The sequence below is a fragment of the Podarcis filfolensis genome, assembly GCF_964270895.1.
Source record: "Podarcis filfolensis genome assembly, chromosome: 4".
NCBI classification, from domain to species: domain Eukaryota; kingdom Metazoa; phylum Chordata; class Lepidosauria; order Squamata; family Lacertidae; genus Podarcis; species Podarcis filfolensis.
Window position 1 is genome coordinate 101,572,655 of NC_139607.1, and position 13,569 is coordinate 101,586,223.

The window sequence follows — 13,569 nt, forward strand, 5'->3', positions numbered from 1 at the left end:
TTCTTGGCATCCATCTTGAATCCAAGTTACAGCTTTCAGCTAAGAGCTGAAAAATCTAACAGTCTGTGATCAGCAAGCTTCGCTGAAAAACCAACAGCTTATTTCAGCCTCTGAGCTTTTTACAGCTCTGGCTTGCTTCTCTCTTGCCTCTGAAGCTAATGAGCCCATAAATCAGCCCATAAAGTACTCACGACTTGTTGGCAGGCAACGGCAGTTTTATCAGCTCCCCTGGAATGCTTGGTATGTGGCCTTCTCTCCGCTCTGTTTAATCCAAAACAGCAGCCTTTCTCAGTGAACCGGAGAACGATTCAATCCGCGTTCACCATCAGCCATAAATCAGCAACCGTCAGGGGTCCGTGGAACGTCGTAAATCAGCAAAACACGTCTCCACCGGGTGTTGCAGCTGTTACTTTGTAGCCACCATCCGCGTGCTACCACTTGTTGGAAAACTAGCCCCTTCGGGAGAGGCTGGCCTCTCCCCCTGCTCCCGGGACTTGTTTACCGGTGATCTTCCTCTGGCTGGCATCCCAGACAGACCAGGGAGATCTTGATAGGTGACATCTCCCAGCGTGGAAGATGCACACCCCCTTCTCCCCTTTCACAGGGGAAAGAAGAATAGTCAGAAAGTCCTTTTACATCTTGTTTATTTCTGACTTTACAGCTCAACAAAAAAAACCATGTCCGATCAGTTCAAACTTCTCCAAGCAAGTGACTCAGACTTCCTTTACAAACGCAACAGGAAGGTCTCATATTACACACGGAACAAAGCTTTGTGTATCCCGTGAGCTGCCTGGAAGATTCTTTCCCAGGACTAGCTACATCATGTGATGTAAACAAGCTGGCAGTTTGCAGCTGCATTGTACTCATATCGTAACAGCAAGAACCTGGAGCGCGGGTTCATTCGGCCCTCTACCATGCCCACCGACACTACAGTACTCTTTGTTAAGAAGTGTGGGGAGCTTCGTCTCTGCCATGATTACCAGGCCCTGAATAAGATTACCATCCCGTGTGCGAGTACTTGGAGCTCGCAAAGCTAACAGATGCATTAAGGGGTAAACCTAAAAAATTGGTGAAAGAAGAATGGGAATGTTTAAATAATTATTTAGGGGACAAGGGTTCAGCAAGAAAGATCTGGCTATTTTTAGAATGATGCCGCATAGAGAAATGTTCCCTGATACCAAGATGAGGGATTCCTTCGGAATGCAGATAGAGATAATTGATAAGAATAATGATCTGTTGTGAGCTTGACGGAAGTGTACAATAGATGAGCCTTCCTGCTTTGGCTCACCTTCCTTTTTCTTTTTTTCTTTTTTCTTTTCCGTAGTTGCTTATGTTCTGTGTCATGTACTTTGATATTTTTTGTAGTTTTTAAAGTTTTTTTTCCATTACTATTAAGGAATTTTCCTTTGTAATTTTGGTTGTCTATATTTATATGTACCTTTTTAAAGCAAAATAAAAGTAAAAAAAAAAAATTACCATCCCGGACCAGTATCCCTTTGCCCTTTATTGCGGAGTGCAAGGGGTGCAGATGTTCACCAAGCTGGACCTTCGAGGGGCCTACAATTTGATTCGGATCCGAGCCGGGGATGAGTGGAAGACAGCATTTGGGACCCGGTATGGGCAGTTCGAATACCTGGTAATGCCTTTCGGGTTGTGCAATGCGCCTGCCGTGTTCCAATGGTACATCAACCACGTGTTCCAGGACTTGCTAGACAAGTACGTGGTGGTGTACCTAGATGACATTCTGATTTACTCCCACGACCCAGCTCACCATGAGGGTCATGTCCGGTCCATGTTGCAGCGCTTGCGGGAGCAACGCCTGTATGCTAAGCTCAGCAAGTGAAAGTTCCACAAGCGGTCAGTGGACATCCTCGGTCACCAACTCTCCCATGATGGGGTGCAGATGGATCCTGGGAAGGTGGCAGCAGTTCAGGAGTGGGCGGCACCCCAGAACCGCAAGGACCTACAGTGGTTCCTGGGTTTCGCCAACTATTATTGGACCTTCATTGTGGACTATGCTCATCGCGCCACCCCACTGACCCGACTGCTGTGCCCCAAGACACCGTTCTCCTGGGACAAGGAGGCAGAGGTGGCGTTTCAGGGGTTGAAAGCCTGTCTCCAGAGGGCGCCGCTTTTACAGCATCCTAATCCCTCTCGTCCCTTCGTGGTGGAGACCGATGCCTTCAGTACGGCTCTCGGTGCCGTCTTGTCCCAGCAGCACGGACCTGATGTGCTGCTGTTACCCTGTGCCTACTATTCCTGGCAGCTTCTTCTGGCGGAGTGTAACTATACCGTGTGGGAGCGGGAACTACTGGCCATCAAGGTGGCCTTTGAGGTCTGGGGCCATCATCTTGAGGGGGCAAGACACCTGGTGGATGTGAGAACCGACCACCGGAACCTGGAGTACCTCCAGACTGGGTCGACCACTTGGCATTGGAGGAGTTCACTTACAACAATGTGGTGAACGCCTCCACCCAGCAGACCCTGTTCCAGGCCATTTACGGTTACCATCCGTGTTTGTTCCCGGACGTGCTGCCAGCATCTGCGGTCCCCACAGTGACACTTGGCTCCAGGAGCTCCAGTCTCAGCACCAACTATTGATGGAGCTGTGCTGGTCCCAGGGGGGGGGGTTTACCATGAGGTATGGTCAGAGTCCGGTCCTGGGTCGAGGGTCTGGAAACTGTCCACCAAAGGCAAAGCGGGGTCCAAAGCAAGAAGCCGGGCGTGGTCGGGAACTCCGGAAGAACAGGTCTGGGTGCTGGCAGAAACAGGTTTCCAACGATGTTGCTCCCGCAACCTGAGACTGGGCTGTGTGATGGCCTGGGAATCCGATTCAGAGGCCGAACCGGAGGAACTCCAGCCTGCACAGGAGTCCCCGCCTCCAGGGTCGGCTGAGCTGGGGCAGGGCCTTGACTCTGAGGCACCTGCACCTGTGACGGATCCTCAGGAGCAGGCACCAGGTGAATCTACTCTGGCTCCGGAGGGGATTGAGGACACATTGCCTACAGGTGCACCTCTCCCAGCCCTGTCAGGGGAAGGCGAGTCTCCCCCTGGGTCCAGTAACCCTCCAGCCTCTCCTGAGCTGCAGAGGCTCAGGGCAGAGAGGCGGAGGGAACTGGTTTCTCCCAGGAGGAGTGCTCGCCTTAAGGCCAGAAGAGGCGGGTCACCTGAGGGCCGGGACCGCCCCTGGCCTCAGAGAAGATAAAGGCCAGTCAGCCCAGTCCCAGGTTGCGAGAGCAACGTCGTTGAAGAGCTGTTTCGGCCAGCACCCAGTCCTGTTCCTTCAGAGTTCCTGTCCTTGCCTGGCTCCTCGATTCGGACCCCACCTCGCCCGTGGAGGACAGTCTACAGACCCTCGACCCAGGTCCTGGACCTCACCCCACGGTAACCTCCCCCCAGGACCAGCACAGGCTGACTGGCCTTTATCTCCTCTGGGGCCTAGGTCGGTCCCGGCCCACAGGTGACTCGCCTCTCCTGGTCTTAAGGCAAGCACTCCTCCTGATAGAACTTAGTTCCTCTGCCTCTCTGCCCTCAGCCTCTGCAGCTCAGGAGAGGCTGGAGGGTTACTGGACCCAGAGGCAGCCTCACCTTCCCCTGACAGGGCTGGGAGAGGAGCACCTGCAGGCAATGGGTCCTCAATCACCCCCGGAGCCAGAGTGGATTCATATGGTGTCTGCTCCTGAGGATCTGGCACAGGTGCGGGCCCTTCAGATTCAAGGCCCTGCCCCAGCTCAGCCGGCCCTGGAGGCAGGGACTCCTGTGCAAGCTGGGATTCCTCCGGTTCAGCCTCTGAATCAGATTCCCAAGCCATCACAGGAGCAACTGTGCCAGGCCAAGGATGCGTACAAGGTCCAGCTATGTGCACTGCTACATCTGCAAACAGCTTTAAGAGGCCTGACATGCAAGTCTCTTAAGATTTACATGAAGGCATCCATTTACAACATACCAGGTTATTATTTGTGAGGCAGCAATTATTTAGAAAAAAATTATATCCCCAAAGGGGGGAATTGTTATAAGAATTTTTAGGTTAGAGAGAGAGAGAGATCTAAATGTACCAAGCAAACACATATATAAATATATAAACCACATGTCCAAAACCCAGAAGAAAAGTCCTAAAGCCGTTTTGACTCTTTCACTCACCTCAAATATTTCTCTACAAGGTCGAAGGAAAGGCAGAAACCTTCCCATTGTCTCTGTCCTCACAAATCCTGCCTTAAGGGCACATTTAAGGTGTGAATAGGGTGAGCCTGTGACCTGGCTCAGGAATGAAGTATTATCATTACAAAAGAATAGCCAGCCTTCCCAGGTAATCTAGTCAAGTGGCCATTAACAGGTAACCTGGCAGACAAGGTAAAAACACTCAGATTTCTGTTGTAGACCACCTTTTCTGTGATGTATGTATGATGTTTCTGTTGGAAAACTTGCCCCCTCGGGTGAGGCTGGCCTCTCTCCCTGCTCCCGGGGCCTGTTTACCGGTGATCCTCTCTGGCTGACATCCCGGACAGTCCAGGGAGATCTTGATAGGCGACATCCCCCGGAATGGAAGGTGCACACCCCCTTTGCATACCAGCAGGAGAATGAAGATAGTCAGAAAGGCTTTTTACATCTTATTTCTGACTGTACATCTCCACAAAAAACATGTCCTATCAGTTCAGTCTCCTCCGAGCAAGTGACACAGACTTCCTTCACATACGCAACAGGAAGGTCTCATATTACACTGAGAACAAAGCCTTGTGAATCCCCTGAACTGCCTGGAAGATTCTTTCCCAGGACTAGCCACATCATATGATGTAAACACTGAGCTGCTAGTTTGCAGCTGCATTGTACTCATATCCTGACAGTTTCTGGGGGTGGTCTTGGACTCCAGGTTGGGCAATTAAAAATGTCTCTATTAAGGGCTTGCACACATGGCTCGGGGTCATCCTCCTCTCTCCTGCGTGTGGGTGGAGAACCCTGTTGCAACAGTTAATAAAGAACAGGCTTACTAGCTGCTTTGCTTCTCAATATTCTTTGGTTGGTCTCTGTTATTTTCTCCTACCGATAGAGAACCTACAAAAGGACTGTATATGGGCCCTTGGGTACCCCATAAGGAAAAAGGAGCAGGTTTTCCCCCTTATATCACCTGCAATCATGTGTGGTGTGTTAGCAATTCACTCCTCCCATTGCTGGATATGTGGCTAGTATGTCACATGCCCCTGTTTACTTTCCTAGACTTGGAAAGTGTAAGAACAGAAGTCAGTCTTATCTCTTTCGCTCTGCTGTGCTTTTGCACTGTTCTTTGTCTCCCTGTCAGTTGCTGAAGAAGAGAGGATGCCATTATGATCCGTTTGGTGTCATCTGCAAATGTGATGAGCATCCCCTCAGTTCCTTCATCCATGTCATTTATCAAGACCCTGCAGCTCCCCTCTGGTCACTTTTCCCCAGGATGAGGAGGAACCATGAAGGAGTTCTCTTTGGGTTCGGTCAGTCAAATCCACCTAACAGTTACCTTATTCAGTCTCATTTTGAAGGCGAAGGGGTAGATTTAAGAGACCAAATTCCGAAGGGCATAAAACCTCTTCAGTCAGTTTAAAATCCTCTTTCCCAGTTTGATGTCCTAAGACATATACCTCATTCAGCCCACATTTTACCAGCTTCCTCACATAAATATCACAGAGGACTCTGTCAAAAGCCTTGCTGAAATCGAGATGCACTATTTCCACAGCAGGCCCCTGATCAACAAAGTTTGTAACTCCATCCAAAAAAAGAAAAGAAGAGATTTCTCTGGCTTGTCTTGTTTTTGAGAAAGCCATGCTTTCATCCTGTATGCTTATAATGTAAAATCTTCAGATGATGGGCAAATATATTTTAAAGAAGAATAAATGAGGATATAGACAAGCTGGAATATTTGCAAAGGGAGGTGATTTATGTATTTATTTAATCTGTAAACCACCCGACCCAGTGGTGCCGACTTGAATAAAATATTGGTGGGGGGCCAGGTAAGTCCCGCCTTGCACTATCAATCACATGATGCATGCACACTTTGAATGGCAATGTCTATAATGGCAGCGACTTTTTAAAAAAGTAATATTTTGCACCCGTAGTTCAATTTCTCAGCAGCTCCCCTTGCCCCGGAGAACACTTCTAGCATTCCATCTCCTCTACCTGTGGCATTGTTCAGCAGTGGGGAAAGTGACCTCTTCACACCGGATGTCCACTTGGTATGGCCCTTTCCAGGTTTTTTCTTGCTCACTGTGTTTGTCTTTCATTTGTTCTCCTGTGTGTGTTGCCAGTAGAAGCCACAATTCTGTGGGTACTCTAGGTGGCGCAGAGAGCACCTAGAAGCTCCCGAGAGGTAGAAGTGCCAATCAAACTTCAGTTTTGCGCTCTATTAATTCCAATTGGGAGTACTGGGGGTGGTTCAGATTCTGGGGCAGTGCTTTTGGCCAGCAGAGGGTGTCACAGGGCCAGCCTACTTTCCCTTTAAAGGAAACTTGGGTCTCCAGCTGTTTTTGGACTACAACTCCCATCATCCCTAGCTGGAAGGAGCAATGGGGAGGGATGATGGGAACTGTAGTCCGGGAGCTGCTGGGGACCCAAGTGTGGGAAAGCCTCCTTCAAAGCAACTTTTGCGTTTGGCCTGCAAAGATGGGACCTGTCCACGTTTGTATTTTCTTGTATTTTGTTTTCCTCATGACCTTTGTGCGGTTTTTAAAAAATTCTTAAAAGGGCAAATTGAAAGTGAAATTGTATGGCAAGTAGCAGAAGAATAAAATGTTGCATTTGAAAAAAACACAAAGAAAACCTGGAGGGTGGCCTCCTCAAATATTTTATGGGGGGGGGCAAAGACCCCTAGGAATTTAAGAGTGGCTGTATTCCCTACACCCACATGTCTCGGAATGCTTAGAACATAAAAACACAACATAAAAACACAAAACATCACATGTTAAAATAGCATTAGATGTCAATAAGAAAAAGGCCTGGTTAAAAAGGTGCGGATTTGCCTGGCTCCTGAAGCTGTATAATGGTTTTTCCAACCTATGTATGGATTCCTTGGTGGGAAGTGAGTTTAGAGCTAACAGTGAAGCTCTTTTCACATTCCATTCACTGATAGGGCTTCTCCCCTGTATGAATTCTGTGATGGGAAGTGAGATGGGAGCTATGAGTGAAGCTCTTTCCACATTCCACACACTGATAGGGCTTCTCCCCTGTATGAATTCTTTGATGGGAAGTGAGAGAGGAGCTACATGTGAAGCTCTTTCCACATTCCACACACTGATAGGGCTTCTCCCCTGTATGAATTCTGTGATGGGAAGTGAGATTGGAGCTATCAGTGAAGCTCTTTCCACATTCCACGCACTGATAGGGCTTCTCCCCTGTATGAATTCTTTGATGGGAAGTGAGAGAGGAGCTACATGTGAAGCTCTTTCCACATTCCACACACTGATAGGGCTTCTCCCCTGTATGAATTCTGTAATGGGAAGTGAGATGGGAGCTCTGATTGAAGCTCTTTCCACATTCCACACACTGATAGGGTTTCTCCCTTGTATGAATTCTTTGATGCTTAGTGAGATCGGAGCTCTGACTGAAGCGCTTTCCACATTCTACGCACTGATAGGGTTTTTCCCATGTGTGAATTCTTTGATGGGAAGTGAGATGGGCACTATGACTGAAGCTCTTTCCACATTCCACACACTGATACGGTTTCTCCCCTGTATGAATTCTGTGATGGGAAGTGAGATGGGATCTCTGACTGAAGCTCTTTCCACATTCCACACACTGATAGGGCTTCTCCCCTGTATGAATTCTGTGATGGGAAGTGAGAGAGGAGCTTTCAGTGAAGCTCTTTCCACATTCCACACACTGATATGGTTTCTCCCCTGTATGAATTCTTTGATGGGAAGTGAGATGGGAGCTCTGACTGAAGCTCTTTCCACATTCCATGCACTGATAGGGTTTCTCCCCTATATGAAGTCTCTGATGGGAAGTGAGATTGGAGTTACTATTGAAGCTTTTTCCACATTCCACACACTGATAGGGCTTCTCCCCTGTATGAATTCTGTGATGCTTAGTGAGATCGGAGCTCTGACTGAAGCTCTTTCCACATTCCATGCACTGATAGGGCTTCTCCCCTGTATGAATTATTTGATGGGAAGTGAGACTGTGGCTGTGAGTGAAGCTCTTTCCACATTCCACACACTGATAGGGTTTCTCCCCTGTATGAATTCTTTGATGGGAGGTGAGATGGGAGCTCTTCCTGAAGCTCTTTCCACATTCCACACACTGATAGGGTTTTTCCCCTGTATGAATTCTTTGATGGGAAGTGAGACTGTGGCTGTAACTTAAGCTCTTTCCACATTCCACACACTGATAGGGTTTCTCCCCTCTATGAATTCTTCGATGGGAACTGAGATAGGAGCTCGTATTGAAGCTCTTTCCACATTTCAGGCACTGATAGGGTTTCTCTCCTGTATGAATTCTTTGATGGGATGTGAGAGAGGAGCTCTTCCTGTAGCTCTTTCCACATTCCACACACTGATAGGGTTTTTCCCCTGTATGAATTCTTTGATGATAAGTGAGAGAGGAGCTATGAGTGAAGCTCTTTCCACATTCCTTGCACTGATAGAGTTTCTTTTCAATGAGATTTTGTTGATGGGAAGTGGAATGGGAGCTCTGACTGCAGCTTTCTCCACACTCCAAATTTTTGTGTGGCTTCTCCTCTCTGGGGAATTTTTCGTTGTCACCTTTGCTCTCAATTTCCAATTCATCATAATCTGCAATGGAGACAAAAAGGGATTAGAGCCTCAGGAACAAATGGAAAAGAACTGAAGGGAGTTGGGTGTGTGTTCATTACCTGTATTTTTTGTCATTAACCAACATATTTATTATGAGATTCTGATGAGTTGTTGAATGTTGCTTTGTTTGATATAAAGTAGTGGTCAAAATTGTGGAAGACTTTTGGAAAAAAGTGTATTTCAGAGGTTTGCTGGCTCATAACACCACATCATTTGGAGTAATGTCATAAAATTATATATCAGTGGAAAGATAATTCGATCAAGAATGCAATCGAGATTGCAATCCAACAAAGTTTGTTCAATTACCCGTATTCTATCAAAATTATAGCCAAATAACCAGAAAAAGAAAGCACAACTTGCTTAGGTTGACTTTTGTCAGTGTGTTATGTGACTGCTATCAAGTTAGTTGGTTTTGTGTGTTCTTACATTTAGTGAGGGTGTAAAACATAATAAAATTATAGAAATGGCACAAAGAGTTGACTGGTCTCCAGAAAGTGAGTAAGGCTACAGTTAAGTGAAGAAGGCTACAGTTATGGAAAAATTAGAAGAGAGATTGGGGAAAACTTAACCAAAGTTGGCCTTTCTATATTTTTGAAGAGGTATAAGGAGACTCAGTCACTACAAAATCAGACTTGATAAGGCAGGGTATGTGTACAAAGGCAAGTGACGATGGACGAGTGAAGAGACTGTCCCTACATGACAGAAGAAAATCATCTGGGTGTATACAAGATGACATGGCACAATGTAATGGGAAGTTGAGTGCAAGGACTGATCTAAATGTTAGAATTCTAAGGAAAAAGCCATTGTTATCTCTCAAGCAAAGGTTGAAAAGATTAAACCCATGTTAACTGGACAGCGGGACAATGGGACACTACCTTACTTGACAGGTTGTCTCAAGATATGGCAAAGAGAAATTTCCAAATTCCTGTGGGAAGGGAAGAAACCTAGGATTAAACACCTGATCTTAATAGACATAAAAGAGAGAGGAGGCTTTTCCCTACCCGACCTAAAACTTTACTACGAGGCAGCCTGTTTCACCTGGCTAAAAGGATTGGTGCACGTTGCAGGATCCGGATCTCCTGGACCTGGAAGGTTTTGACAATCGTTGGGGATGGCACGCCTACCTGATATATGGAAAAGCGAAAATTCATAAAAATTTTACCAACCATATAATAAGAAAGTCACTCTTTGCTGTATGGGAAAAATATAAAGACCTGATGGAGCCTAAAGTCCCGTGGTAGACTTCTCCAATAGAAGCCATAGCAGTAAAACGGAAAAATACTCAGGAAAGCTGGCCAACATATAAAATATTTCTAAAAAATGAAGATAACCAAATAAAATTTAAAAACTTTGAGGAAATAAGAGAACACATTTCAGACTGGTTCCAATACCATCAGTTATTTGAAAAATTTAAATCTGACAAACAAAAGGGGTTCTCAACAGAAATGTCCCGATTCGAATCTGATCTTGTAAATTCTAAAAGAAAAACTCTTTCCAAAACTTATCGACTCCTCCTTGACTGGACAGTCAAGGAGGAGGAGGTAACAGTGGCAATGGTGAGGTGGTCCCAGGATTTTGGCCATTCAATAACCATGGCCCAATGGGAAAATTTATGGAAGATCAATTGGAAATTCACAAACTGTTACACGATTAGAGAGAACTTTCAAAAAATGCAACATCGATGGTATCTAACACCATGGAAACTTTCAAAAATGTATAAAAATGTGTTAAGTAATTGTTGGAGATGCAGAGACTCAGGAACATTCTACCATATGTGGTGGATATGTAGGAAAATACAGGTATTCTGGGAGAGTATACATGCAGAACTGCAAAAAATGCTAAAGATCTCTTTCAATAAAAAACCAGAGGCCTACCTCCTGGGAATAACAGATTTGGATATTCCACAAAAGAGGAAGGGTATCTTTTTATATGTGACGGCGGCAGCAAGAGTTTTGATCGCAGCAAAATGGAAGAGTAATGAAATCCCCTCTATACAAGATTGGATCCAAAAGCTGACAGAATATGCCGAATTAGATGGTTTATCAGAAAAAATAAAGAATAAATCAAAACAGGAATTTGTTTCAAAATGGGAGGTTTTCAAAGAATATCTGAAAAATAAATATAGTAGTTTAAATTCTGTCGCAGCATTCGAGGAACTTCAGTAATAGTTCCAAGGTAGATATAAGAAATTAGATTTATTAAGAGTAAGTTTAATTATGATGAAAGTGTGTATTGGCAATAAATAATATGAATTTGAAATATGGAATAGACGGGAGGTTGGGTCTTTAGTGTTAAGACCAATAGATGTTTTATTGTTTGCTAAGAAAATTATGTGTCTATGGTTATTTTTGTAATTTGTGTGTAATTTGGTATTTGTGTTTTTTTTCTCTTGTTGTATAAATAAAAAACTTTATTTTTTTTAAAAAAGGACACTACCTTGCTTGGTAGTGATGGCATGGAATACGCAAGTTTCTTTAATCGGAGAAGAGGAGAAGAATCAGAGAAGATTTACATCCTACTTGCATTACACCGACTGTGAAACACCCAGACAGTGTGATGATCTGGGGTTGTATGGCAGCAAAAGGTGTGGGCAGAATTTGCGTCATTAATGGGAATATAAATGCGGGAAAATGCATAAACGAAATACGTGAGCCCAAACTGAAGTGTTCCGCAGGTGATCTTTTCCCAGATACCGAAGCATTTATATATTTTCAGCAGGATTCAGCTCTATGTCATGTTGCTGCTGTGTGCAAAAGGTACATTCAAGATAATGATATTTCACTGCTGGAATGGCCTGGGAATAATAATAATAATAATAATAATAATAAATTTTATTTATATCCCGCCCTCCCCAGCTGAAGCCGAGCTCAGGGCAGCTAACAACAATAAAACAGTACAACAGTACAACACAACACTCTAAAATCATTCATTATAAAATTAATTCAAATCAAACCAATGGCAACCATTGGGCCAGAGCTCCGTGAAGATTGCCGAAGGAGGGAGTCAGGCTGTGCCCTGGCCAAAGGCCTGGTGGAACAGCTCTGTCTTGGAGGCCCTGCGGAAAGATGTCAGTCCTGCAGGGCCCTAGTCTCTTGTGACCTAGTCTCTTCCACCAGATCGAAGCCACAGCCGAAAAAGCCCTGGCTCTAGTTGAAGCCAGCCTAACCTCTCTGTGGCCTGGGACCTTCAAGATGTTTTTATTTGAAGACCGTAAGTTTCTCTGTGGGACATACCAGGAGAGGCGGTCCCGTAGGTACGAGGGTCCTAGGCCGTATAGGGCTTTAAAGGTTAAAACCAGCACCTTAAACCTGATCCTGTACTCCACCGGGAGCCAGTGCAGCTGGTATAGCACCAGGTGAATGTGATCTCGCAGCGAGGACCCCGTAAGGAGTCTCGCCGCAGCATTCTGCACCCGCTGGAGTTTCTGGGTCAGTCGCAAGGGCAGCCCCACATAGAGTGAGTTACAATAATCCAGTCTGGAGGTGACCGTCGCGTGGATCACAGTGGCTAGGTCAGGGCGAGAGAGGTAAGGAGCCAACTGCTTAGCTTGGCAAAGATGGAAAAATGCCGCCTTTGTTATAGCTGCAATCTGCTCCTCCATGGAAAGGGAGGTGTCGAAGATTACACCCAAACTCTTAACAGACGGTGCTGGCACTAATTGCGCCCCCGCAAGAGATGGGAGTTGCCCCCCCAATCCCATATCGTCCCGTCCCAGCCACAGGACCTCTGTCTTCGAAGGATTTAGCTTCAACCAGCTCCCACGTACCCATCCAGCCACAGCTTCCAAACATCTGGTCAGTGTGTCTGGGGCCGAGTCAGGATGGCCATCCATCAACAGATAGAGTTGGGTGTCGTCAGCATATTGATGGCATCCTGAATAGCCCACACTTTAGTCCATACTGAATAGCCCACACTTTAACCCAATCAGAAATCTTTGGAGCCGACTAAAGAAACTTGTTAGTCAGAAGCAACCCAGCAATAAAGCCCAATTAACATTATTCAGTCTTGGTTTCCCATTATTACAGCTGCAGAACTAAAAACTTGGTTCACTTCATGGGAAGGCATTGTAAGGCCGTAATTAAAGCTAAAGGTTACCAATGGTTTCACATTTTTTCTTTATGACTGCTGTTCTAATAAATACTCCTTCATAAAATTCATTGCATTACATTCTTCATTAAATTATCTTTCCATTGCTATATAATTTTATGGTATTACTCCACACAAAAGTGGTGTTATGAGCCATCAAACCTCAGAAATACACTTTTCACAAAAGGTTTCCAGATGCGCAGGGTATAAACAAAAATTATTATTATTACTACAGTGGTACCTTGATTTAAGAACAGTCCTGTTCTGGAAAGTTTGTAAACCGAGATACCACTGTATCATCATCATCATCATCACCACCACCACCATCATCATCATCATCACCACTGCTACTTCTACTTGAAATTCAATAAGTCTAGCTCTTCTCTGGCATGGATTTTGTTTGGCCCAGTCATGGCATCCCCTCCATCTCCAATGTCAGTCGTCTCTTTGGTCAACCCAAGACTGACAGGAGCAAAAACAAAAACAGAAAACCTGAAGCTACTTATCTTTCCTAACAATTCTGAAGCTGACATTGAAGATGGCCTGGGCAGTTGAGACCAGCCCAATCGTGGTAGAAAAAGGAATAATCTGAGGAAGATTGTTCAAAGAGAAAACTGTAATTTATTGTTTATTGTGGGGGTGTTAGGTTCCCAGGTGTTATAGGGGGCTCTGTTGAGCTCTGTGAAAATATGTGAGGTTGGTCTATAGA

At 45.4% G+C, this 13,569-nt stretch overlaps 2 protein-coding genes across 3 annotated transcripts in view; one reads left to right on the forward strand and one right to left on the reverse strand.

The window, feature by feature from the left end:
• Positions 1-13,569, forward strand: part of LOC310760688 (uncharacterized protein) — a 278,926-nt gene that overhangs the window by 191,720 nt on the left and 73,637 nt on the right. The window lies entirely within an intron of this gene.
• Positions 5,886-13,569, reverse strand: part of LOC310760673 (uncharacterized protein) — a 66,508-nt gene continuing 58,824 nt past the window's right edge. Inside the window, exons 8-10 of one of the 2 annotated variants that reach the window (XM_083609586.1) lie at positions 8,514-8,566; positions 7,644-8,010; positions 5,886-7,306 (exon numbers count right to left, since the gene is read on the reverse strand). In XM_083609586.1, coding sequence (XP_083465712.1) covers positions 6,840-7,306; positions 7,644-8,010; positions 8,514-8,566 — 887 coding nt within the window. In that variant the 3' untranslated portion in view covers positions 5,886-6,839. Of the gene's footprint in view, positions 8,599-13,569 lie in introns of both variants that reach the window. The other variant, XM_083609585.1, reaches the window with a different exon arrangement.